General features: G+C 37.6%; 1 protein-coding gene across 1 annotated transcript in view; it reads left to right on the forward strand.

The window, feature by feature from the left end:
- Positions 1-17740: 17740 nt before the first annotated feature.
- The window catches only part of LOC119002132 (alpha-2-macroglobulin-like), a 45850-nt gene continuing 38433 nt past the window's right edge, over positions 17741-25157 (forward strand). The window contains exons 1-2 of the mRNA XM_037067801.1: positions 17741-17927; positions 24564-24747. Coding sequence (XP_036923696.1) covers positions 17770-17927; positions 24564-24747 — 342 coding nt within the window. The 5' untranslated portion in view covers positions 17741-17769. The remainder of the gene's footprint in view (positions 17928-24563; positions 24748-25157) is intronic.

Here is a 25157-nt window from a genome sequence, read left to right on the forward strand (position 1 = left end):
CAATGGAGTGGACCAGAAGGAAGAAAGAACAACCAAACAGAAAAGAATGAAGAAACAAGAATTCAAAAAAATGAGGAGAGGCTTAGGAACCTCCAGGACATCTTTAAATGTTCCAACATCCGAATTATAGAAGTACCAGAAGGGGAAGAGCAAGAGCCACAAGTGGAAAACTTATTTGAACAAATAATAAAGGAGAACTTCCCCAGTCTGGCAAAGGAAATAGACTTCCAGGAAGTCCAGGAAGCTCAGAGTCCCAAAGAAGTAGGACCCAAGGAGAAACACACCAAGGCACATCACAATTACATTAAACAAAATTAAAATGAAGAAAAGAATCCTAGAAACCCCAAGAGATAAGGAGACAGTTACCTACAAAGGACTTCCCATCAGGCTGTCAGCTGATTTCTCAAAAGAGACCTTACAGGCAAGAAGGGGCTGGAAAGAAGTATTCCAAGTCATGAAAGCCAAAGACCTACATCCAAGATTGCTCTATCCAGCAAAGCTTTCATTTACAATGGAAGGACAGATAAAGTGCTTCTCAAATAAGGTCAAGTTCAAGGAGTTCATCATCACCAAGCCCTTATTATAGGAAATATTAAAGAAACTTATCTAAGAAAAAGAAGATAAAAAAACATGAATAATAAAATGACAGCAAACTCACAATTATTAACACAACACCTAAAACAAAAACAAACTAAGCAAACAACTAGAACAGGAACAGAACCACAGAAATGGAGATCACATGGAGAGTTAGCAACAGGGGAGTGGGAGAAGGAGAAGGGGGGAGAAGGTACAGAGAATAAGTAGCATAGACAGTAGGTAGAAAATAGAGGGAAGGCAGGAATAGCATGGGAAATGTAAAAGCTAAAGAACTTAAAACACATGGACATAAACTAAAGGGGGGAATGTGGGTAGGAGAGAGTGTGCAGGGTGGAGGGGAATGAAGAGGGGGAAATGGGACAACTGTAATAGCATAATCAGTAAAATATATTTTAAAACTTTAAAAAAATTAAAAAAGAAACTAGGAAGGCATAAATATTTCTTTGGAGAAAAAAGAAAGCATTTGTCTTTGTCCCTAAGCTAATAGAATAAAATGGACCTCACAAGAGACTAAACTGGTTAAAGTTAAACATTGTGTTGGAGACAGACAGCATTATGCAGTGGCTTAAGTCTAGACACTGGAGCCAGACTGTCTAGATTCGAATGTCGACTCCATCCCTGTCTCACCATTTGAATGACTAGGGCGGTGACTTAGACTTTCAGCTTCAGCTTCCTGACAAAGAAATGGGGATAATAACAGATCCTATCTCAAATTATTTTGAGGACAAACTATTTTATTGGTAGCAGGGAAAGAGAACAGCTGGATCAAGCAATGGTTCTTAAAGTTTCAGCTCAGATGAGATGTATATAACATCCATTTACAATTCTATTGGCTAAAGCAACTCACATGACCAAGCCTGACCTCAGTTGTAGGTTTGAGACTCTTACCACAGGAAACACACAAACCTCAAAGCAATGTAAAGCAATATATAGTTCTCTTACAGGAACAACAGAAAATAATTAAGAAAAATAATACAATCTCACACAGAGGTAAAGTACAGATATAAATCTACCCAACTGTCCCAGAAGCTTTTACCAAGCAGTTCATCTCTGGCACACTAAGTTGAAAGACCACTCTTATCACACCCTACAACATAAACCATATTCCCACATGTTCTTGACGGGCACTCCTGGGAATTTTTAGTCTGTTTCTTTGGTCTCTCTGTGTATTCATGTGCTAGGACCACACTTTCAGCTATCAAGGCTTTACAATGTATCTTAACAACATCTCAAACAACTAGTTCGCACTTACTGCGTATATTTTTCTGAGTTTTCCCTGCTGTCTCCTTATTTATTTTTCTATGTAAACTTCAGAATCAGCATCTCTATTTAAGACAAAAGTTGTATAAATGGTAATGAATGGAGACTTGAGGTGGTGAACACACAATACACTGCACAGATGATGTGTTGTAGAATTGTGCACCTGAAACCTGTATAATTTTGTTAACAAGTGTCATCCCCAATAAGTCAATAAAAAGGAAAGAAAAATTAAAAATATATAAAAATAAAAATAAAACAGAAGTTGGATATTTTACTGAAATCTTCACAAATATATGCATTAACATAAGGAAAACTGTCAACTTTTTTAACATTGACCTCCCTGTCCAAAAACAAGGTGTTTTGTTTTACTTTTAATTTTCATTTTTTCAGGTCTTCCTGTGTGTATTTCAGTGCTACTTTAAAGTTTTTTTTTTCATATGGAATATACACATTTCTTGTACTCTTTTTAGGTAGTTCATTGTATTCTTATTGAAAATGTATATGGGGTCTCTTTATAAACAACTACTTATGAGAAGATTTATTATGGACTTCTATTTTATTAAGATATAACTCATATACCAAAATGTGCACAAATATTGATGGCACAGCTTGATGAATTTTTACTTAAGATTAAACCTTAGAAACCATTTTCAGAATCTTAGGTCCTCACATATGTACCCACTTTCAGTCAGTACTCATCTCCACACCCAGGGTAATAAATATATTCTGACCTGAACAGCCATAGATTAGCTGTGCTCATTTGTAAACTTCATACAATAGAATCATGCAGAATGGACGATTTCCACAAAACCATGGATTTTGGCCTGGGCCAGAATTTAACTTTAAAAACTATAAAGGAGCTAGAAGAAGACAGAATAGACATATTGTGTAACATTATTTTACCCAACTATGAGTTTTTATATTGTCAGTTGAAGCAACACAGTTTTTAGTTATGAAATGAGTTTTCAGGGATAGAGGAAAGGCTGAAGCAATAGAGGGTGTGCCTACCACGTACTTTACGGTGGGGACATGGCCAGATCGGTAGAAGAAGGTTTGAGAATAGCCATTATTGGAGCTAGAAAGCCAATATGTGAGTCTTGATGGATGAGGGTAATGGAACACAAGGACTCTTAAAAAAAGAGGGGAGGATATTTTGACAAATAAAGGTAAAACAGTTTCAATTGTTTTATAATATCTGAATGAGTTCACCACTCAAATTATATGTTGGAGACATATAATTTTGTATTTAATTAATGAAATACGATCTAATCATGACACAAACACAGACAGAGCAAGGAGTGTGGGGGAGCAAACACGCACACGGACGACACATCTCCCCACCCCTGAGGCCAGCAGCGTGAGAAACTGCGCTCCTTGGCCTTCTGTAGACCAGAGTGAAATGAGAGTGCTTCACCATGAAAAACTTAAGAGAAATCTTTAAAGATAATCCCAGAAAAAAATCTAAATTAGAATGTGAGAAAGGATTTGGTAAGAAACAAGGGGTTACTCAATCATAGGGATTTGATGGGATAAGAGGAGCAACAGGAGGCCCGGTCAGCAAGAAGCCTAAGAAATGCTCTCCTTAATCCAGATCATGTTTTTATTTCATCTTCATGTTTTCCAAACAGAAGAGAACAAACTGTTTACTATTCCCCTTTCCTCAAATGATGTATGGAGTATTACTTATCATGATGCATTTTGATCCCTTTTTCATAAAGTTAAGTATTGCTGATCCGTTTTCACATGAAAAAATTGAAAAAAAACAGGAACAGAGATTAACATATTTTCCCAATATCTCACTGCTTCCAGGAAAGCAGTTGTCTCTTAATGCTAATGCTCTTGGTAGAATCCTGGGATTAAAATTCCAGATTTCCAGGACCACATTTTTACTTGCACAAACAGGAAAAAAAAATAAAACCTGCATGGGGTAGTAATGACATTAGCATTAGGGACCAAAGAAGAAATTGAGGAGGAGGGTAATTTTATCACTGCCGTATAAGAAAATCATGACCTGGGATCCTACTACCAGAAAGGTCTGCATGCTTTTATTCAATAATGTGAGGTTGCAGAGATAGCTGAGAATGAGAATTCCCGAAATTATAGTAAGACTAGCCTATTCTTCCCCCTCCCTTTTTATCTTTTCCTTTCTTCTATTTTTTTTTAAAAAAAGAAGAAAAAAGTTACAAACTATAATCTAACTAAAACTACACATGCTCCTTTTTCTTTTCCCAAAATAAGTGAAATATTTCTGTTTTCTAAGCTTTCTTCCTTGACTAACGTGGAAGGAGAAAGTATTAAAACATTGACTGGTGTTCTGTTTTTACTGATGAAAAGGATTTGGAAAGAATGTGATCTGTGCTGATTCTGATCCTCTGGTATTTTTCCCTTTCCTATTTCAAAAATGTAGCCAAGCCTTTGTGTTCTTTAGCCTTAAGAATTTTCAAGGTTAGAAGCAGAGATAGCTTTAAAATAACTTTGTGAAAGCCCTGGTTCCTTGAGCAAATTTTTCTAGGCTCTCCTGAAAAATGGAAGGAAATCCTTCATAGGGAACTAAGAACGGAAGCCTAAGTGGCAGGAAGAATCCAAAACCAGGAGGTGAATGGAGGTTTGTAGGACCTGGGATAATGGCACCCGGGGTCCCCTTCATCATTGCACCCAGAGGACAAAAACAGGACCTCCGAGTTAAATCACTGTGTGAGGCAGACTCTGGGACAAGACCTCCTGAAGAAGGCAAACATTCCTGTGTCCAAATATAGAGTAAAAGAAGCCAAACAACCAGATTTCAAAGTAGCTGACAGGTTGTCTCTTAATGCTAATGCTCTTGGTAGAGCATTATCACAATGACATGGTGATATTAGGAGCAACCCATTTCAAGCAAAGACTAAAGCAATCTTACAAAATATTTTGCTTTACAAACCAAGTTTGAGGAAAGCCATAATAAAACCTAAGATCTAGGCACTGAGATAAAGAAATATGGCCCAGATGAAAGATCAAATCAAAGTTCCAGAAAAAGAGCTGAGAATCTAAGAATTCTCTAGAGTCTAAAATTGTGCAATTAATGTTTTCAGATCACTTGAAAAAAATTTAGGACTCATCCAACTTTTCAAATCACTTTGTTTTCCTTAAAATGCTTTGATTTATGGGGTGTTTTATGGTTAGCAGTCACAAGGCTCAAATACTAGGACACATACAAACATACACAGTGAAAAACCATCTTCTCACCCTTGACCCTAATTTACCCACTTCTCACTCTCACTGACCAACCCCCCACCCAACCAGGCAACTTTTTTCTTAGTGTTTTACATGATTTTTTAAACTTTCTTTGTTGACACCCCAACAATATTATTATTAATTTTTATTTCTACCATAGCATAAAAGGCAACATAAACATACTTTTTTATTTTCACATAGTATCCTTAGACGTGCTTTCACGTCAGTGCATAGAGATTTTCTTTTTTTTCCAGAGTTTCTCAGCATTGAATTGTATGAGTGTCCTATAATTTATTAACCAGCTCCCTATTGATCTAAATTTGAGTGTTTCCAGACTATCGTACTACAAACAACTGAAATGAATAACCTTGAACGTAATCTTTTCATAAGGTGCTAGTATGCCAGTAGACTGAGTTCCTAGAAATGTAATTGTTGAATCAGATGACTTGTGTAGTTGTGGGATTTTTCTTTTTCTTCTTCTGTTATTGAGTTTTTGTAAGTTATATATTTTGTACATATTGACATATTGCCAAATATTATTTTTTGTCCAGCTGATTCACTGAGTTCTCTTATTTTACAAAGTGGTTTCTTGGTTGATTCTCTTATATTTTCCATGTATAAAATTACTTCACTTTCAAAATCATTTTACCTTTTCCCTTTATACTTAATATCTCTATTTTATTTTATTTTATTTTTATTGGTGGAAATCTGTTGAACAAACTTAAAGAGAAGTGAAGATAACATTTTTGTCCTGATTTAAATGTAAATAATGTTTCCTGATTAAGCACATTACTGGCATTCAGGGGAAGAATGTATGTATATATAAAATACTACAGAATTATGAAACTACCCATTGTTTCCTCTTTTGCTGGGCATTTTTATGGAGAACAGATGTTTAATTTTGTTACATGCCTTCCTACAGCTATTAAAATGATATCAATTTGGTCACAGTGCAAAATTGGTGATTCTTTAATGTGCCACTGGACTATGTTTACTAATGCTTCATTTAAGATTTTATCAATATTTATAAGTGAGATTAGTCTCTTCATGTTACCTTTGCCAGGTTTGGATGTGGATGCTACATTCAATTCATGAGAAGAATTTTGAGTTCCTTTCTTCTCTGTACTTAGACACATCATTGATACCACTGGAATTGGTGTTGGTGCTTTGCTGTGAGAAATTGCTCCACCACGCCACCTTGACTGTATTGTTTATTCAAGTACAATGCTCTGTGTATACCAATAATGTATATCCACAAGAGTTTATAAAAAACGAAACTCACTGTATTTTGAGGAAGAATTGTTCACCTTGAACTCAATGCATGATCAACCAATGCTGTAGATGGGTAAATGAAAGGAGAGGAAAAGAATCAATTACTAGTAGTATAGATAAAGAGGCAGCCACTTTCTAACACAACACTGGCAAAAAATCTTGAGAAATTATGATATCTTTATGCAAAAATATTTGAGAAATGTGAGTCACATATATGTTAGTGAGTTCATCGCCTAATTTACAATGAAATTACTTAAGAAGAAATGAAGTCAGAGGACTGGACTTTGAGACACAGCAATGTTTAAGTGTCAGGAAGACAAATTGTCAGCAAAGGATCCTGAAAATAATTGACAGAAAATCAGAGTATGGGGCATTGAAATCCAAGTAAAGAAATTTCTTCAAGAAGGATTTCAGGGACAGAGTCAGAAAATATGTCAGTTGCTTCTGAAAGACAGAATAAAAAGAGAACTGAGGCTTTACCACTGAAATTAGCAACATGGCAACATTTTTGACTTTGCCAAAAACTGTTTAGGTTCAATGGAGAAGATAAAGCCTGATGGGAGTGGTTTAGGAAACAACAGGGAAAAAAGAAGCAGGAGATAAGTTTGGACAAATACTGTGACAAAGGGAGCAAAAATACTAGGTGGTACATAGAGGAAAGTGTATAGACAAGGATTTTGGGTTTTCCTGGATGAAATATATATATTTATACACTGATGAGAATGATAAGGTTAACAGGAAAAACTTTTTGGTGCAGTAGAGAGGGGTAGGAATTTTAGTTCTGAAGTGTTTGAGCGTGTGAAACAGAGATAAGGTCCAGTACAGAAATAAAAATCACGGTTTTGATTTAGATGCACAGACAGCTCATCCAAGATAACACAAGAGAAGGCAGAATACCCAGGTACTGATGCAGAGGAGCCAGCAGTTTCTGCACTGGGGGAAGATCAGAACTTTGACTTCTGGTCATTTCTATTCTTGCAGTGAAATAAACAGTGACATTAGTTGAAAGAAAGCAGGAAGGAAAGCACTTGGAATATTGAAGAGATAACAAAAGGTGTAAAATTCTGACCTGGGAGAATGGGAGAATAAAGTTACTCCAGCCATACAGTAGTGGCATTGCAGGGGGGGGCACTGTGTTTGTACCCAAGTTCGTAATCATGAATTTGAATCTGTCAGCAGGCTCACATGTCTCTCGGTAGCCACATTCTTTCATTTTGATGGAAGTGGATATAGACTCCCCAGTGGCAGAGATATATGGCTTTTGTGAACCACAAAACAGTGTCTGTCACAGAGTATGCGTTAAAATACATGTGGACTGAGTAAACAACGCCCATCATCTCAACTTGACTGCTTTGCTTGTCATTCTATCTCCAGTACCCAATACAGAGCCTAATTTATAGCATTCCCTTAAATATTGACTAAATAACTGAATGACCCAACCAATCAATCCTTTTTCCCCTTAACTTCTGAACTTTATACTCAATTCTCTACTGACTCCCTATTGAACAGCTTCACTGGTTATTTCTAGATAGGCTCAAATTCAAGGTATCTAATATTTCCTACTTTTTCTGTACCTACTTTTTCTCTTTTTATTAGCATTATTATACATAGAGTCATGTTCTATTTATCATCTCTAAAATGAAAAAGTACATAACTATTTCATAAATTTTTGAGAACACTAAGTGAAATAATCAAAACATATAGTGTCTATAAAATTAGCTATTACTAGCTGTCACTGATTCTAAGATACACAGTTTTTTACATTTTTTTAATCAGGATGTTTTTGACCATCGGTCACGTATCATAATTTAATTAGATGGGTTATTTGATAGTGCTGTCTTTTATATCAATGGTGTCTTGGATGTGATAAAGTGCAGTAATATAATTTCTCTAATACACCCATTAATACTAAACTCATGCCCAGTATACTTCGAATCCATTTTTTCTCTCTCTCTCCATTATTGCAACCTTAATTTAAAGCCTCATTTCTCTCACCAACCATTGAAATGGGCTCCTGAAAGGTCTCCTTGCCTCCTAAATTGCCTTTTCCCAATGTTATGCCATGCTCCTACCAGAATAACCATGTTTCTCCCATGCCCAACTCACGTCACTGTCTATGTACATGCCTAAGGAATAAAATCCAAATTCTTTCTTATAGCACACAAGGTCCTAATCCTCCCTCTCCCTCTCTCTAGTCTTATCCCTAAGTCCCAGCCAAGCTTAACTTCCGCACTTGCAGGTCACCTACCACCCCCACATCTTCGGGGTCACTGAACTATCTATTTAGAATATATTTTGCAAATGCCTGTGTATCAGCTAAGAACCCCTCTGGCAATAAATAACAGAAAAGCAGCTGAAGTTTACTTAAACAAATAAGGGAGGAGTGGACAGGTTGACATTCCAAGGTTAATGAACGCCATTGCCCAATAATGCTGGCTGAGACTAAGGCCCTTTCCATCTTTCGGACTGGCTTAGCATGCAGATCTTCATATTCCTGGTTGTTGTTTCAGCATCTCAAGATGGCCATTGAAACATCACACATTACATCAATTTTCTATGCTGGAACAATGAAGGACATTCAACAGCATGCCACTGACATTTTTCCTCTTTTTATTAAGAAAGCAAAAGTTATCCATAAGCCTACTCAGAAATTTTCCATTTATATGTCACTGGCCAGAGTAGTGAAGTAGCCACCCATAACTTCAAGATGGATAGAGAAAAGAATATTGCACAGTTAGTTAAGCCAACATCACTAATCACCAGAGAAATGCAAATCAAAACCACAAGGAGGCACCACCTCACACTTGCCAGAATGGCTATCATCAATGAATCAATAAAACAACAAGTATTGGCAAGGATGTGGAGAAAAGGGAACCCTAGAGCACTCACTGTTGGCGGGATTGCAATTTGGTACAACCACTATGGGAAAGAATGTGGAGGTGTCTCAAAAAATCAGAAATGAAATTGCCTTAGGACCCAGGAGTTCCACTTCTGGATGTATATCCAAAGAAACCCAAAACACTAATGTGAAACAATATAACAATATATGCCCCCATGTTCAGTGCAGTGTTATTTGCAAGAGCCAACATATGGCAGCAGCCAAACTATCAATAGGTGAGTGGATTAAAGAAGTTGTGGTACATTCACACAATGGAAAACCAGTTGGCCACAAAAAAGCAGGAAATCTTGTCATTTGTGACAGCGTGGATGGCCCTAGAGGGTATTATGCTAAGTGAAATAAGTCAGACAGAGAAAGACATATATCATATGATTTCACTTATATGTGGAATTTAAACAACAAAATAAATTTACTAAATAGACTCTAGTTTCACAGAGCTACGAGGGGAGCAGAGTTATAGGGTTTGGTGGAAAAAAGTGAAGGCATTAACAAGTACAATTGGTAGTTACAGAATAGTCACAGAGATGTGACTCTTTCTGGTCACAGGGAATATAGTCAATAATACTGTGATAAATAGGTATGGAGCCAGGTGAGTACTCGAAATAGCAGGGGGACGACTACGTAAAGTACATGACTGTCAAACCACTGTGCTGCACACCTGAACCTAATACGGAGTAATACTGAATATAAACTGTAATTGAAAAATAAAAAATAAACCAGAAATAAATAGCATAAGATGCCACACACACACACACACACACAGAGTGAGATATCATCTCACACACGTTAGGATGGCTACTATCAAAAAAACCATGGAGACAATGGAATTCTATGCTGCAGAAAGGAAGAAGGAGCTCCTACCCTTTGCGACATCATGGATGGAACTGGAAAGCATTATGCTGAGCGAAATAAGCCAGGCGATGAAAGACAAATACCATATGATATCACCATTGACAGGAATCTAAACAATAAAACAAACAAGCAAGCAAAATATGACCAAAGACACTCAAATACAGAACAGGTTGACAGGGTCCAGAGGGGAGAGGGGAGAGAATCATAAGGAAAAAGGGGATGGACTCACGTGAACAAGTATAAAGGACACGTGGACAATAACTAAGGGTGGGAGGCAGAAATGGGAGGGAGGTGGGGAGCACTGGGCGTGGGGCAGACAGGACTGGGAATATAAGACAGAAAACTGTACTTGAACAAGAATTAAATAAAAATAATAAATAATAAATAATAAATTTTAAAAACCGTGGAGAAATCGGAACCCTGTGCACTATTGGTAGGATTGCAAAACAGTGCAACCACCCTGGAAAACAGTCTGGTGGCTCCTCAAAACATTGAAACTAGAACTATCATATGATCCTTACCTCTCGGGATACGGATTCCCAGAAATTGAAAGCAGGGTCTCAAAGAGATATTAGCACACTCATGTTCTGAGCAACACTATTCACAATACCCAAAAGTCAGAAACAACTTCAGTGTGCATTGATAGGTGAACGTGTAAACAAAATGCGATATAAATGTACAATGCAATATGTGACAGAATGCCACAGAATGTTTTTTTCTTTTTTAAGCCTGGTTCATACAAAGATGAGTCACAGGAGGAACAGCAGACAAAAGTGGAATTTCCCTCCCAGAGAATTCTATGTCACAAAGAGGAGCTGTTTCACAGAGTAGATTTGTCTTAAACATGGCAAAGTAACAGTTGTTACTCCTTCAAAATAGTTTCAATAGGATACTACGTTTATGTTAACATTTAGGTGAATTGTAGGAGAAACTTTCTTACCTCGGTTTCACATAAGACACTTACCATTTGAAATAATATTCTCCATTTCAGGAAATAAAACCAATGAAATATTAAATGCTTGTGGTTAATAATAATCTCTAATACCCCCAAACAATTTTGTTTCCAACAGTTGAGTTATAGGCTTACTCAGAATCATTTGGTATCATGCCAAATACGCAGTTGTGCAGTTGCATTATTATAATTACAAATTTTAGCAATATCACACAAATGATATAAATGTAGAAAAGAGTTTCAGTTTTTATATAAAACTATGTTGAAGTTGCTGGAAAAACTCAGAGTAAATGAATCATTTAAAAATGCCATTGAGTTAGACTTGCAGTAAATAACTATAAATGTTAAAGAAAAGGTTAAAGAATCTCGTAAGATTAGTAACTCCCATTGCTTCCCAAACAAGGGAGAACCTGAAACTACAGATGTGCCCATGTGTGGAGATTTGCTTCAGGAAGGAAAGAGAGTGCACAAGGTTTAATCAGGTCATTTAAACTCCATTTATAAAAACTGTGTCATAAAATAGTTATTCCAATTACAGGAAATCTTCAACTTATTTCATTTAATAAAAATGAACACTTTTTACTTTCTAATAAAAATCGACATATGTACCATCAGCAAGATGGCACAATAAGAAGTACCTAGAATTTATCCTCTCACATAAATTCCAATTTGGCAAGTGTGTACATACAAAATGTCTTTATTGTGGATTTGAGATCCAGGTGTAAATCTTTGACCTTAATGACGCCCAAGACTGAAGAAAGCTGCCTTGAGAAGGCAGATATACGTCCCATTAGCAAACCAACCAATCACGAATCTGGCTGCAACTCTGAACGTAGCCCCACCTCCCTGTGGACTCGGCTTCAGCCTTGCTCATATTCGGCCCTTCCATCAGGCCCACCTGTCCACGGAACTAGCAGGAACCATGTCCATCTGTGACTTCAATACCAGACCTGTCTACCACAGACCTGACCCGACTCAACCACAGCCCCAAAGGCAGTCCTGTCCTCCAGGTACGCTGGAGAAACGACACTATCTGCCCCCACAGTCCACTGAACCAACTGAGGATCCAAAGCATCCGTGAGAACCTGCCTCCACCCCCTGGACGGTGATCTGTGACGCCCAGGAGCAGTCCTGCCAGTCTAGGAACCTGCGGGACAAAGAACCTTCCGAAACCAGTCCATAAAGAATGAAAGAGAGACTGCTCACTCAAATGCAGGGACACCAGTGCAAGGCTCACAGGATCATGAAAAATCAGTAATAATGTGACTTTCCCAGATAAACAAAAACTAATAAACATAGAGGCAAATTTTTTTTACAAAAACTAACAAACTAAATTGAACATCATGATCAAGTTGGATTTATCCCCGATATTTGAGGGTGCTTCAACATACACATGAATCAATCAATGTGACACATTACATTAACACAATAAAAGATAAAAATCACATGATTATCTCAATACATGCAGGAAAAGTATTTAACAAAATTCAAAATTGTTTCATGTTGAAAACTTTCAATAAATTAGGTGTAGAAAAAATTTACCCCAACACACACATACAAAAAAATACTTAAGAAAAGCTCACTACTAATATAATACTCAATGGTAAAATGTTGAAAACTCCACTCTTAAATTGACAAAAAATGCAAGGATGCCTGCTGTCTCCTCTTCTATTCAACGCAGTGGTGGATGTCTTAGCCAGAACAATCACCCAAGAAGAAGGGGGAGGATCGGGAAGAGCAGGAGGAGAAATAAAAAGCATCCATATTTGAAAGGAAAAAATAAAACTATCTCAGTTTACAGATCTCATAATCTTATATGTGGAAAACCCTAAAGACTCCAAACAACACACACACACACACACACACACACACACACCCATTGTTAGAACTAATAAATAAATTCAGTGAAGTTGCAGGATAGAAAATCAACATACAAAAGTCACTTGTCACCCTAAACTCTAACAGCCTATCTGAAAGGTTACTAAGATGGCATCAAAAATAATAAAATACTTAGGAATAAACGCAAACAAAGAGTTAAAGATCTATACAGTGAACTATAAAACATTGATGAGGGAATTTCAGGGGAAAAGGGGAAGGGTTTACAGGAACAAGTATAAAGGACACATGGATAAAACTAGGGGGACTGGAAAGAGGGAGGTGGGGGAGCATGGGGGGTGAGCTGGGATGGGAGTAAAAGACAGAAAACTGCACTTAAACAACAATTAAATTAAATCTTTTCAATAAATAGATAGACAAATAAAACATTGATGAAAGAAATGTTAAAAGACACAAGTAAATAGAAGCACATCCTGTGTTGTATTGCAAGAATTAACATTGTTAAAATGTTCATACTTCCCAAAGTAATCTATAGGTTCTATGCAATCTCATCAAAATCTCAGTGACATTTCTTGAAAAAATAGAAAAACAATCCTAAAATTCATTTTGTACCACGTAAGACTGCGTATAGTCAGAGGAATTTTGAACAAGAAAGACAAAACTAGAGGTATCACAAGGCCTTATTTCAAAACATATTACAAAACTATAGTAATCAAAATAGTATGGCACTGGCATAAAAAAAGGAGACAGAGACCAATGAAACAAATATAATCCCTCCATGAATGGTCAACAAATCTTCAACAACATTGCCAAGACTTTACAATGGGAAAAGTAGTCTGTTCAATAAATGATGTTGGAGAAATTGGACAAACACATGTTAACCTTAAAAATCAAAAGTAGGAGGCAACAAGTGTTTCAGGCAGAAATCCAAACAGTGTTCTGTTATGGGATAAAGGCAAGGAGTGTTTATAATAGAAAGGAAGGAGAAAAACAATTACATAAGTAGAAGAAATGAAATTTTTGAATGCTAATAAGCTGTTACTCTTTAGATATACAAGGCTATTTGCTGATTCTGAAGAATGACTTCAATTACCATTCCTCATAGACAGAAGGTCTGCTTTTCTGTTAACTTTACAATTGTTGAGAACACAGTACAGCTGTGGCCCATTCCAAAGGTTGCTCTGGCCAGTTCAGACATTCCAAAGGTTCAAGGAGTAAGACGTGCGATGCGGTTCCTCTGGAATGGCTGCCCAACTCCGTCTGAAGGTGGTTCAACCTATGCCAATTTTTCACACATGCGAAGGAATGAAATTGAAACCTTATCTTACACTGTACACAAAAATCAGTTCAAATGACTTAAAAACTTAAATGTGAAACCTGAAATAATACAACTCTTCAAAGAAAACAAAGGAGAAAAGCTTCTAGACGCCTGACTGGGCAATGATTTCCTGGATATGACACAAAAAAAGCACAAACAACAAAAACAAACAGAAGAGGTAAGCTATGGAATGGGAGAAAATATCAGTGCATTATATAAACGACAAGAGGTAAATGCACAAAATATATATAAAACTGATTTAACTCAAAAGCAAAAAAAGCAGCAAATAATCTGACTTTAAAATATGCAAAGAGTCTGAACAGACATTTCTCAAAAAAAAAAAAAAAAAGACATCCAAATAGCCAATGGCTATATGAGAAGGTATTCAACACCACTAATCCTCAAGGATTAGTCCTGTTGATAGAAGACAACTGGCAGAGTCATTGTTAAAAGGCAATGTGACAGTACCTATACAAAGTTTTAATGCTTATGTTTTGACATAGGAAAGTCACAGTATAAATTCACCCCACAAGCATTGTTAACCATGTCAATACTTACAGATTATCTTTGTAATTCATCACAAGGCACCAACCAAATGCTGTTAATGCTATTGTCCCTCTCCTACTTTAAGTCATTAGCTTACAAATTAGTGTTTAACTATTTCCAGTTTCTTAAAAGTCAATTTAAGTTCTGTTATATTTTGAATCAACATGTTAAAAAATCATGAAAACTTTTGAAATTATTATTTTTTATTTTGTATGCTATTAATATTGATGTCTTGGCTAAAGCCCCAATCATTATGACTAGTAAAAATATTCTCTTGACTATTTTTTCTTAACTGTTCCTTCCTTGGTACTAACAGATCTCTACTTTCCTGGTTATTGCTCTCTTTCTCTCTCTGCCCCTTCTCTTCCATTTGAGTGACCCTGTCCATCACCCAGATACTAGCATCCCTCGGGGCTCTGCCCTGGGCTCTTTCTTTTTCATCAACACACCCCACCAGGGTATTATCATCTACTTCAATAGCATCAGCTTTCTCCATAAGCTGATAAACCTTTAATCCATGTAAGTAGGCCAGATCTCCATAAACTTGTAGTGCTCACATTGCTTTAAATTTGACCCACAATAATAATTTTGTACATTCTGTAATCACATTTTCACAATGTCAATTTTGTACATTGTAACCTAGGACACTCATAGTTACGAATATAGGTGATCAAGACAGAGAAATTGATAAAGAAAGAGAAATTTTATTAGTTAAGATACAAGTTTTTACTGCTTCAACAAAGGGACCTCAAAACGCAGTGGCTTAAATAAGAGAATTCCCTTTTCTCTTAAGTGAAAGTCCAGTCTAGATGATTCAGGGACCGAGGCTGTGTCTCGCTTGTCATCTGCCTTCCTCGTCACAAGGCTCCCATCTTATGGTCTCTGGCAGAAGCTCGTACACAGCCATCATGTCTGTACTCCAACCTGGGGTAAGGAAGAAAGGGATAGCACGAAATCTAACCCTTCCTTTTTAAGTCATGAACTGAAAGTTGCATACATCACTTGTACTCCCACTCCAGTCACCAGAACGTAGCCACAACCCTTCCAGAGGAAAATAAAAGACACTCTGTGAGTTCTATTATGAAAAATCAAATTGGAGAAGAGGGAAGAGGACACAACCAGCAGTTCCTGCTAAAATTATGTGAAACAGATGTTTCCAAAAGTCAATATTTTCGCTTACCCTTTTCGATACACTGTATTTTCTATTTTATTATATTCTGTTTCATTTTTAAAAATCTTGGTCATGACTCACTGATCATGATATCATAACTCACTATAATGCTGACCCATAATTTGAAAAACATTGCTCCAGGCCGACTATGTCAAATATAGTGACCAGTAGCCACAGGGCAATTAGGTGCTTACAATGTGGCTAGTCTAAATTGATGCATTGTGACTATAGAATCCACACCAAATTTCAAACACTTAGTACAAAAAAATAAGTAAAGTATCTCATTAATAACTTTTATACTGACTAAAGGTGGAAATGATAATATTTGGGCACGCTAAGTAAAACAATGTTAAAATTATTCTGTTTCTTTTGTTTAATGTGGCTACTAGAAAAAGTAGTTACATAGGAGGCTCAGATTTATTTCTATTACGTAACACTGCTCTAAATTCTAGATGAAAATGACATACTCTGTATGAACATTAATTCTTGAAACTCCCACAGAGAGATTCTAAAACAACTCTTTCTAACCTTCAGCTCTGCTGTCCTTTTGTTCCCATCCTGTTTCCTCTGTTTTGCTCACTCGGTGAAAGACAACACAATTAACTCAGTCAACAGGCAGGAAAATTGAAAACCACATTCTCCTTTACCCATCACATTCATATATTCATGATCATTTTAATTTTACCTTTATATATAATATACATCTGTCAACCTCTTTTCAAACTTATTATGAATACCCTAGTTCAAAATACTCTCATCTCTCACCTATATAATTGTACCAATTCACATTCTATCTCCATGATTTTACATGATACCTAGCCCTACTTGGCTCTAAAATACTTATTTTAAAAACCTGGCTGGTGTGTCTCAGTGGATTCAGCATTGGCCTACGGACTGAAAGGTTGCCTGTTCCCAGTCACGGCACACGCCTGGGTTGCAGACCAGGTCACCAGTTGGAGGTGTGTGAGAGACAACCAATCCACGTTTCTCTCCCTCCTTCCCCCACTCTCCAAAAATAAATAAATAAAATATTTATTATATTTAAAATATTTAACATGACATAAAATAAGTCCAGTAGTTGGATAAAGAAATGGGTGGAGAGATAGAAAACATAGTTTATATGATTGAAGACTGGTAAGGAGCAGCATGTTTCAAAGTCAGTAACAAAATTTGTTCAGTATACGGTAAAGGCACCTGGGCTCTTTGTTAGGCACAGTAGGGCAAAGCTTGTTGTTGGGTCTCTGCTGCTTCTCCTCTCATCTGTTCCATTTTTTAATACAGGAAAATGTTTTCAATTATCATTCTTCCAGGGGCTGGCTCTTCATCTGCAATCCAGTAACATCCCTAAGGTCAAAAACCTAATAGCTTAGTCCGGTATCATTTCCATAGAAGACAACTGAATTCTGAAACAGCTTCAACATTTAAGGTAGGCATATCTAAGGGAAAACTTGCAGGCTCACAGCAAAATATCTATTTTGAACCTGTGCAGTATTGTTTAAATTGTAGCTTCCCTTACCAACTATTCATGCGAAAGATGCAAGGAAAGCCATAAAATGTGCCATGGGAGGTGGAAGGCAGAAATCGGAGAGAGAAGGGGTTTAAAAGCCGATTAGCTGCTCTATAGTAAAACCCAGAGAGAGTGAGTACTTACAGGAATGCGGATTTTATCCCTCCAGGAATTGTATTTAGCCTGACAGTTAGGCCCACCAGGAATTAACCTCGACCGTAATGAGGCCCCTGAGAGCAATGATCTTTCCAGAGAATGTTCAGAGACCTCAACTTTGTTTAGACACCTGGTGTGGGAGGAACTTCCTGTTTGCTCAGAGAAGCAGCATAAAGCTTAGTTGCTCTGAGGAATGCTTGGTCCCAGACCAACGGCAGGGAGTCGAGTGCAGCCCAGGCTGGTTCCTTCGGCCCCTTCTCCCTGCAGCATGGGGAAGAACAAACTCCATCCAAGTCTGACTCTTCTCCTTCTGGTCTTGCTGCTTGCAGATGCCTCGGCCTCTGGACAACCGTAAGTTTTCCACAGAGCATAAACTGAAAGACTCCTTTCCTTACTTTATTTTCTGCTTTGAATTGAAATATTCTGCAGAGTAACCACTTAGTTATCTGTTTTAAATTTTTGCTTGCTTTTTAAAATTCATCTTTAAGACTTAAGAAAAAGAATCTTTTATTTTAGATTCCCCATTGTATCATTCATCTTCTCTATGAAACTGCCATCTTCTTACATCTAAGGTTTCATCCAATGGTGAAATATCATAAATCTGGTTTATTCATTCTTTACTTATTCTTAACCATGTTTCTTAAATTCTCTGGATCTCTGAATCTCTAAATTATCTGGGGATATACTAAGACTTTCTAAGGGGCATTAAAAGTGGATACTTTTAAAGGAATCAATTTTCAGATTCTCACATTCATACTGATCTGCTTGAGACCATGGTATTTGTCCTTTCTTACTTTCCCCTGTCTTAATTGCCCATCTTCCACTTTATAAGAGAAAGAAAAATCACTCTCTCAATCAGATGTTACCATGGAGCATTGTCTGGAGTATAAATATCTCTTTTAAGTATATTTTATTGATTATGCTATTACAGTTTTCCCAATTTTCCCCCCTATATCCCCCCTCCACCCTGCACCCCCAGCCCTCCAGCACCCCCACCTTAGTTCATGTCCATGGGTTGTACATATAAGTCTTTTGAATTCTCTGTTTCTTGTATCATTTTGACCCCTCCCCATCTATTTAATGCCTACCAATTATGCTTCTTATTCCCTGTACCTTTTCCCCCATTCTTCCCCTCCCGCTCCCCAGTGAAAACCCTCCATGTGATCTCCATTTCTCTGATTGTGTTCCTGTTCTAGTTGTTTACTTAGTTTTTGTTTTTGTTGTTTTACTTTCTTTTATTTTTTTAGGTTCATTTGTTGACAGTCATGAGTTTGTTGTCATTTTACTATTCACATTTTTTATCTTCCTTTTCTTAAATAAGTCCCTTTAACATTTCATATAATAAGGGTTTGGTGATGATGAACTCCTTGAACTTGACCTTATCTTGCAAGCACTTTAAATACCCTTCCATTCTAAATGATAACTTTGCTGGATAGAGCAATCTTGGATGTAGGTCCTTGCTTTTCATGACTTCAAATACTTCTTTCCAGCCCCTCCTCGTCTGTAAGTCTTCTTTTGAGAAATCAGCTGATAGCCTTATGAGAATACCTTTGTGGGTAACTGCCTCCTTTTCTCTTGCTGCTTCTAGAATTCTCTCCTTCATTTTAATTTTGGTTAATGTAATTATGATGTGCCTTGGTGTATTCCTCTTTGGGTCCAATTTTTTTTTGGAACTCTTTGGGCTTCCTGGACTTCCTGAAAGTCTGTTTCCTTTGCCAGATTGGGAAAGTTTTCCTTCATTGATTGTTCAAATAAGTTTTCAATTTCTTGCTATTATTCTGCTCCTTCTAGCACCCCTATAATTCAGATATATATTGGAATATTTCAGGTCGTCCCAGAAGTTTATAAGACTCTTTTCACTTTTTTGAATTCTTGTTTCTTCTTTCTGTTCCAGTTGGATGTTTATTTCTTTCTTTTGTTTCAGATCATTGATTTGGGTCCTGGTTTCCTTCCTGTCACTGTTGGTTTCCTGAATATCTATCGTGCTTTATTTCATTTTGGGTGTCTTTCATTTGTTCTTTCATTTTTCAACCAAGCTCAATCAGTCCTGTGAGCATTTTGATTGCCAGGGCTTTAAATTCTCCATCAGATAGGTTGGCTGTATCCTCCTCACTTAGCTCTCTTTCTAAGGTTTGTTCTGTTCTTTCATTTTGGCCCGACTTCTTTGTTTGGGGCTCCTGGTAAGTTGTAAGAGGGCGGGGCCTTAGGTACTGGTGCAGGCAGGGCAAACTTCCTTGCTGTGCTGCAGCACTGCCTGTCCAGGAGGGGCCAGAGAGGGAACAATGCAACTCCCCTGCTTGGCTGTAGACCCGCTTTCCAATGTGAGACTGGGAGTTTCTCCCACTGAGGCAACTGTCAGAGTCCAAGGCCACCTCTGAGTCTCAGTTTCCCCTTAAGTCAGCCCCACCTGGGCAGCCTGCCACCAGCTGCAGTGAGCCCCGCCCCTACAGTCCACCGCCTCACCCAGGGTGCTCTCCATTGGCCACCTTACTGGTCTGGAAGTTCTATTTGACTGTTTCTTTAATTCCATGGTTGTCAGAGTTCCATGCAGTTTGATTTTCTGGCACTTGTGGCCATTTATTGGTTTTAGATTGGTTGTTATCCTCCTTTTGGTTGTGCAAGGAAGCAAAGGGTTTCTACCTATGCCTCCATCTTGGCCGGAACTCCTGGAGTATAAATATCTTTAGGGTGCCAAAGAAAGGAACAATTTGAAATACTGATTGATGTTGATATTGATGTTGGAAAGGTGATGGATTCTAAGGACAAGAGAGAGAATCCTTTGCAAATTGTGTAGTGAAAAATTTTATTGTTTCAACAAAATTGAAGGAAGATCTAAAGAAAATACCAGCTAATTGATTAGAAACAATTCTTGATAGTAGAGCACTGGGTGATTTCTGGCACATTAATTGCAAATTACAAAAATTAATAATAATGATATATAATTGTTTCATTTGTCACTTACTTTTATGCAAATAATTTTTCATGGCACTTACATCTATGTAAACCAAAAATATAATATAGACCTTGTTTAATTCTTGCAATAGGGAATAGCCACTCATTGATATATAAAAAAGTGCATCATTCAATTAAGATGTGCTTAAAAAGCATTTTGATTTTGTATCTAATGTGTATGTATTATAATTTGAAATATATTTATTTTGTTTTGATCAGTTGTACGTGAATAAGACTTTTGAAAATAACTGAAACCAGAAGAAAATGTTCAACATTTGCAACTTTATGGTCACATTAAAAATGTTTGAAATTTTTATTTATTTATTTTTAGAGAGGAGGGAAGGGAGAGAGAAAGAGAGGGACAGAAACATCGATCAGTTGCCTCCCCAACCAGGGACTTGGTCTCCAACCTAGGCATGTGCCCTAACTGGGAATTGAACTTGCAACCTTTTGGTTCACAGGCTAACACTCAATCCACTGAGCCACATGAGCCATGGTTATCATCATATTAAATTTAAAAGAAGAGTTAAAGTTAAGTTTACATACCCTCATAGGTGGAGAATAGATGATAGCTAGGGGGACAGTGGGGAGGTTAGGGTGTAGAGGGATTGAGCAAAAAGGAAGAAGGACTTATGGACACGGACAACAGTGTGCTGATAGCCAGAGGAAAGAGAGTTGGAGGGATGCAGAAGAGGCCAAAGGGGGAGTAAATGGGAGTGAGAAGCAACTTCACTTTGGCAATGGGTGCATGATGCAGCGGCAGATGTTTTGTTGACTTGTACACTTGAAACCCGCACGGTTTTGCAATATCACCCCAATAAACTCAATAAAAAAATGTTTGAAAACTACAGGGTCAATAAAGGTTTATATAAGGGTATTGGAAATGTTTCTATGTTGCTGACTAGTTACCAAGACCCAAAATTCAATCACTAGAAGACCATTTCTGAGTGGAGCCATTGTCTAGCCAGGAATGAAAAGCAAATATTTTAAGAGCAAACATACAGGGTTAGGTAACACACTAAGAGTTCATTAGTTGTTTACCACAACTGAGACTTTAAACCAATGACTCATTTGCCTTGAGTCTCAGATTCCACATCTGTAAAGTAGAAAGTAAGTGCTTGCCATGCCATTTTCTCAGATTTGTTGAATATATATATATATATATATATATATGATATACATTAAATATAAATATAAAAATTCAATGAAAGTTTTATAAATTGATTTTCTCAGCATCTCACCTGAGAGTTTGCATGCTTTATACAGCAATCTTAATGTAAAATAGATTTATAACATCACTACATATAATTAGCATACTTTGAATTCAGGTGCTTACATTTTTTTTAAGATTTTATTTATTTATTTATTTATCTTTAGAGGGGAAGGAGAGGGAGAGAAACATCAATGTATGGTTGCCTTTCGTGCATCCCCTGCTGGGAGTTGGTCTGCAGGGAACCAGCCTGCAACCCAGGCATGTGCCCTGACTGGGAATCAAACTGCGATCCTCTGGTTCGCAGGCCTGTGCTCAATCCACTGAGCTACGCCAGCCAGGGCTGGAATCAGATTTTTTAATTCCTGGTTTATAATACAACATTGTGTATTATAATGCGCTCAATCCACTGAGCTACACCAGCCAGGGCTTCAGGTGCTTACATTTTAGAGCTTCTTTTCTATTTTTATTTTTTCTTTTAAATATTTTTATTGACTATACCATTACAGTTGTCCTATTTTCTCCCCTTTATTCCCCTCTGCCCTGCACTCCCCCTCCCACCCAAATTCCCCACCCCCTTAGTTCATGTCCATGAGTCGTACATGTAAGTTCTTTGGCTTCTCCATTTCCTATACTAGGAAAGTTTATTTTGGGGTTTCTTGGAGTTACCTGCCCCTGTCTATTTTGTACCTACCATTTATGCTTCTTATTCCCTGTACCTTTTCCCCCATTCTCCCTGCTCTAGCTCCCTACTGATAACCCTCCGAGTGATCTCCATTTCTGATTCTGTTCCTGTTCTAGTTGTTTGCTTTGTTTGTTTGTTTTGTTTTGTTTTTTAGCTTTGGTCGTAGATAGTTGTGAGTTTGTTTTCATTTTACAGTTCATATTTTTATCTTCTTTTTCTTAGATAAGTCCCTTTAATATTTCATATAATAAGGGCTTGGTGATGATGAACTCTTTTAACTTGACCTTATCTGGGAAGCATTTTATCTACCCTTGCATTTTAAATGAAAGCTTTGCTGGATAGAGTAATCTTGGAAGTAGGTCCTTGCCTTTCATGACTTTGGATACTTCTTTCCAGCCCCTTCTTGGAAAGAAGGGTTTCTTTTGAGAAATCAGCTGACAGTCTTATGGGTACTCCTTTGTAGGTAACTGTCTCCTTCTCTCTTGCTGCTTTTAAAATTCTCTCCGTATCTTTAATCTCAGACAATGTAATTATGATGTACTTTGGTGTGTGCTTTCTTGGGTCCAGCTTCTTTGGAACTCTGAGCTTCCTGGACTTCCTTTGCCAAAGTCTATTTTCTTTGCCAGATTGGAGTTTTTCTTTGATTTTTCCAAACAAGTTTTCAATTTCTTGCTCTTCCTCTTCTTCTTCTGGCAGTCCTATGATTTGGTTATTGGAACATTTAAAGTTGTCTGGTGGTTCCTAAGCCTTTCCTTCTTTTTCTGAGTTCTTATTTCTTCATTCTATTCTGGTTGAATGTTTCCTTCTTCCTTCTGGTCCAAATCATTGACTTGAGTCCTGGTTTCCTACCCTTCACTGTTGGTTCCCTGTGCATTTTCCTTTATTTCCTGTAAGTGCTTCACTTTTCATAGCTTTCACTTCTTCCTGTATTTTGCAACCATACTCAACCAATTCTGTGAGCACCCTTATTACCAGTGTTTTGAACTCTGGTTCTGATAGATGGGCCATATTATTTATGTCTTTGCATGCTTGTTACATAGTAAGGGGTGGAGCCTTAGGTATTCACCAGGGCAGGGCAACCCACATCACTGTGTTGTGGCTCTGTGTTGAGGAGGGGTCCAGGAGGGAGCAATGCCACTTGCTCAGCTCTCTGCTGGCTTTCAGTCACCTCTGCTGCTACCCACAAGCAGATTGGGCCCTTTTGATGTTAATTCCCACATGGAAGGGTTTGTGTACATTCTAGAACCCTGTGGGTCTCTCTAACAAACTCTCCTATGAGGCTGGGAGTTTCTCCTGCTGCTGCAACACCCACAGGTTTTTTTCAGAGGTTTTGAGGCTTTACTTCTCCACACGGGAATCCTGGGTTGCTCAATCTGCTTTGCTCCTCAGTTGTTCCTCCTTGTTTATCTGCATGCAAATGTGGGACTGCCCATTCCACCAGCCACCATCCACCCCAGTCCTCCAAGTACCCCCTTGCCAGGAGTCTTCTCTGCCTGGCTGCCCATCTCCACACCTCCTACTGGTCTGAATGAGTGTTTCTTCTTTAACTCCTTGGTTGTCAGACTTCCATACAGTTCAATTTTCTGGCAGTTCTGGTTGTTTCTTGTTTTCAAATTTGTTGTCGCCCTGCTTTTGGTTGTGCAAGGAGGCACAGTGTATCTACCTATGCCTCCATCTTGTCTGGAAGTTCATTTTGGGGTTTCTTAAAGTAAGGCAAACCTGCAGATTTTAATCTATTGAAGCCTCACTTCAAGCAAAATGGTCACTGCTATGGCACTGGTGATGACAAAGGAATAATTTTCATACACACCATTCAACAGCAAAGATTAATGTCATGCTCATCAACATATCTTCTCTTGATATAGAACTAATGATAGTATGAATAATTTTTGATATAGAACTAATGATAGTATGAATAATTTTTGATATAGGACTAATGATAGTATGAAGAATTTGAATAAATTTCATACACACCATTCAACAGATATCAATATCAATCATGATTAATTTCATGCTTATCAATATATCTTCTCTTGATATAGAACTAATGATAGTATAAATAATTTTTATAGAAAACAGTGCTTCTGAATAAAATGCCTCTGCTTGTACACTCTCCTGTAACTGGACTTCCCATTTCCAGGCAGTATATGGTGCTGGTGCCTTCCCTGCTCCACACTGAGACTCCGGAGAAGGGCTGTCTCCTTCTGAGCCACCTGAATGAGACAGTGACTGTAAGTGCTTCCTTGGAGTCTGTCAGGGAGAACAGGAGCCTCTTCACTGACCTGGTGGCAGAGAAGGACTTATTCCACTGTGTCTCCTTCACTGTGAGTATGACTGTTTGACTTAATATACTTGGTTCTATTGGTCAGGGCCACAGGAATCCAGAATTCAGTTCAGGGCCATTGGGATCCAGAATTCAGTCAAGATAAGGCTTTAGAAGCTGGCAAGGATTTCAGAAAGAAATCTAAATATAGCAGAAATTAAGAGGCTATGCAGCAGTTTCCAACCATGGGAGGCATATAGTTATAAACATATTAAGAATTAACTTAATGATCAAAGAAAATTCCTATTAGCTTAATAAAGCAAATGAGGCCAATACTCAACATAAGCACCCAGTAGTGAGATGACAGGAAGATATCACCCCATATTCTTTCTAAGAGTGAAAGTTGTCGAAATTACCATGAGCAAATATCCAATAGCTTTTCAGGGTTGCCCATATGTAAAACCCTTATAA

Source organism: Sturnira hondurensis, unplaced genomic scaffold, assembly GCF_014824575.4.
Source record: "Sturnira hondurensis isolate 20B ecotype Veracruz unplaced genomic scaffold, ASM1482457v3 Scaffold0017436, whole genome shotgun sequence".
Taxonomy (NCBI): domain Eukaryota; kingdom Metazoa; phylum Chordata; class Mammalia; order Chiroptera; family Phyllostomidae; genus Sturnira; species Sturnira hondurensis.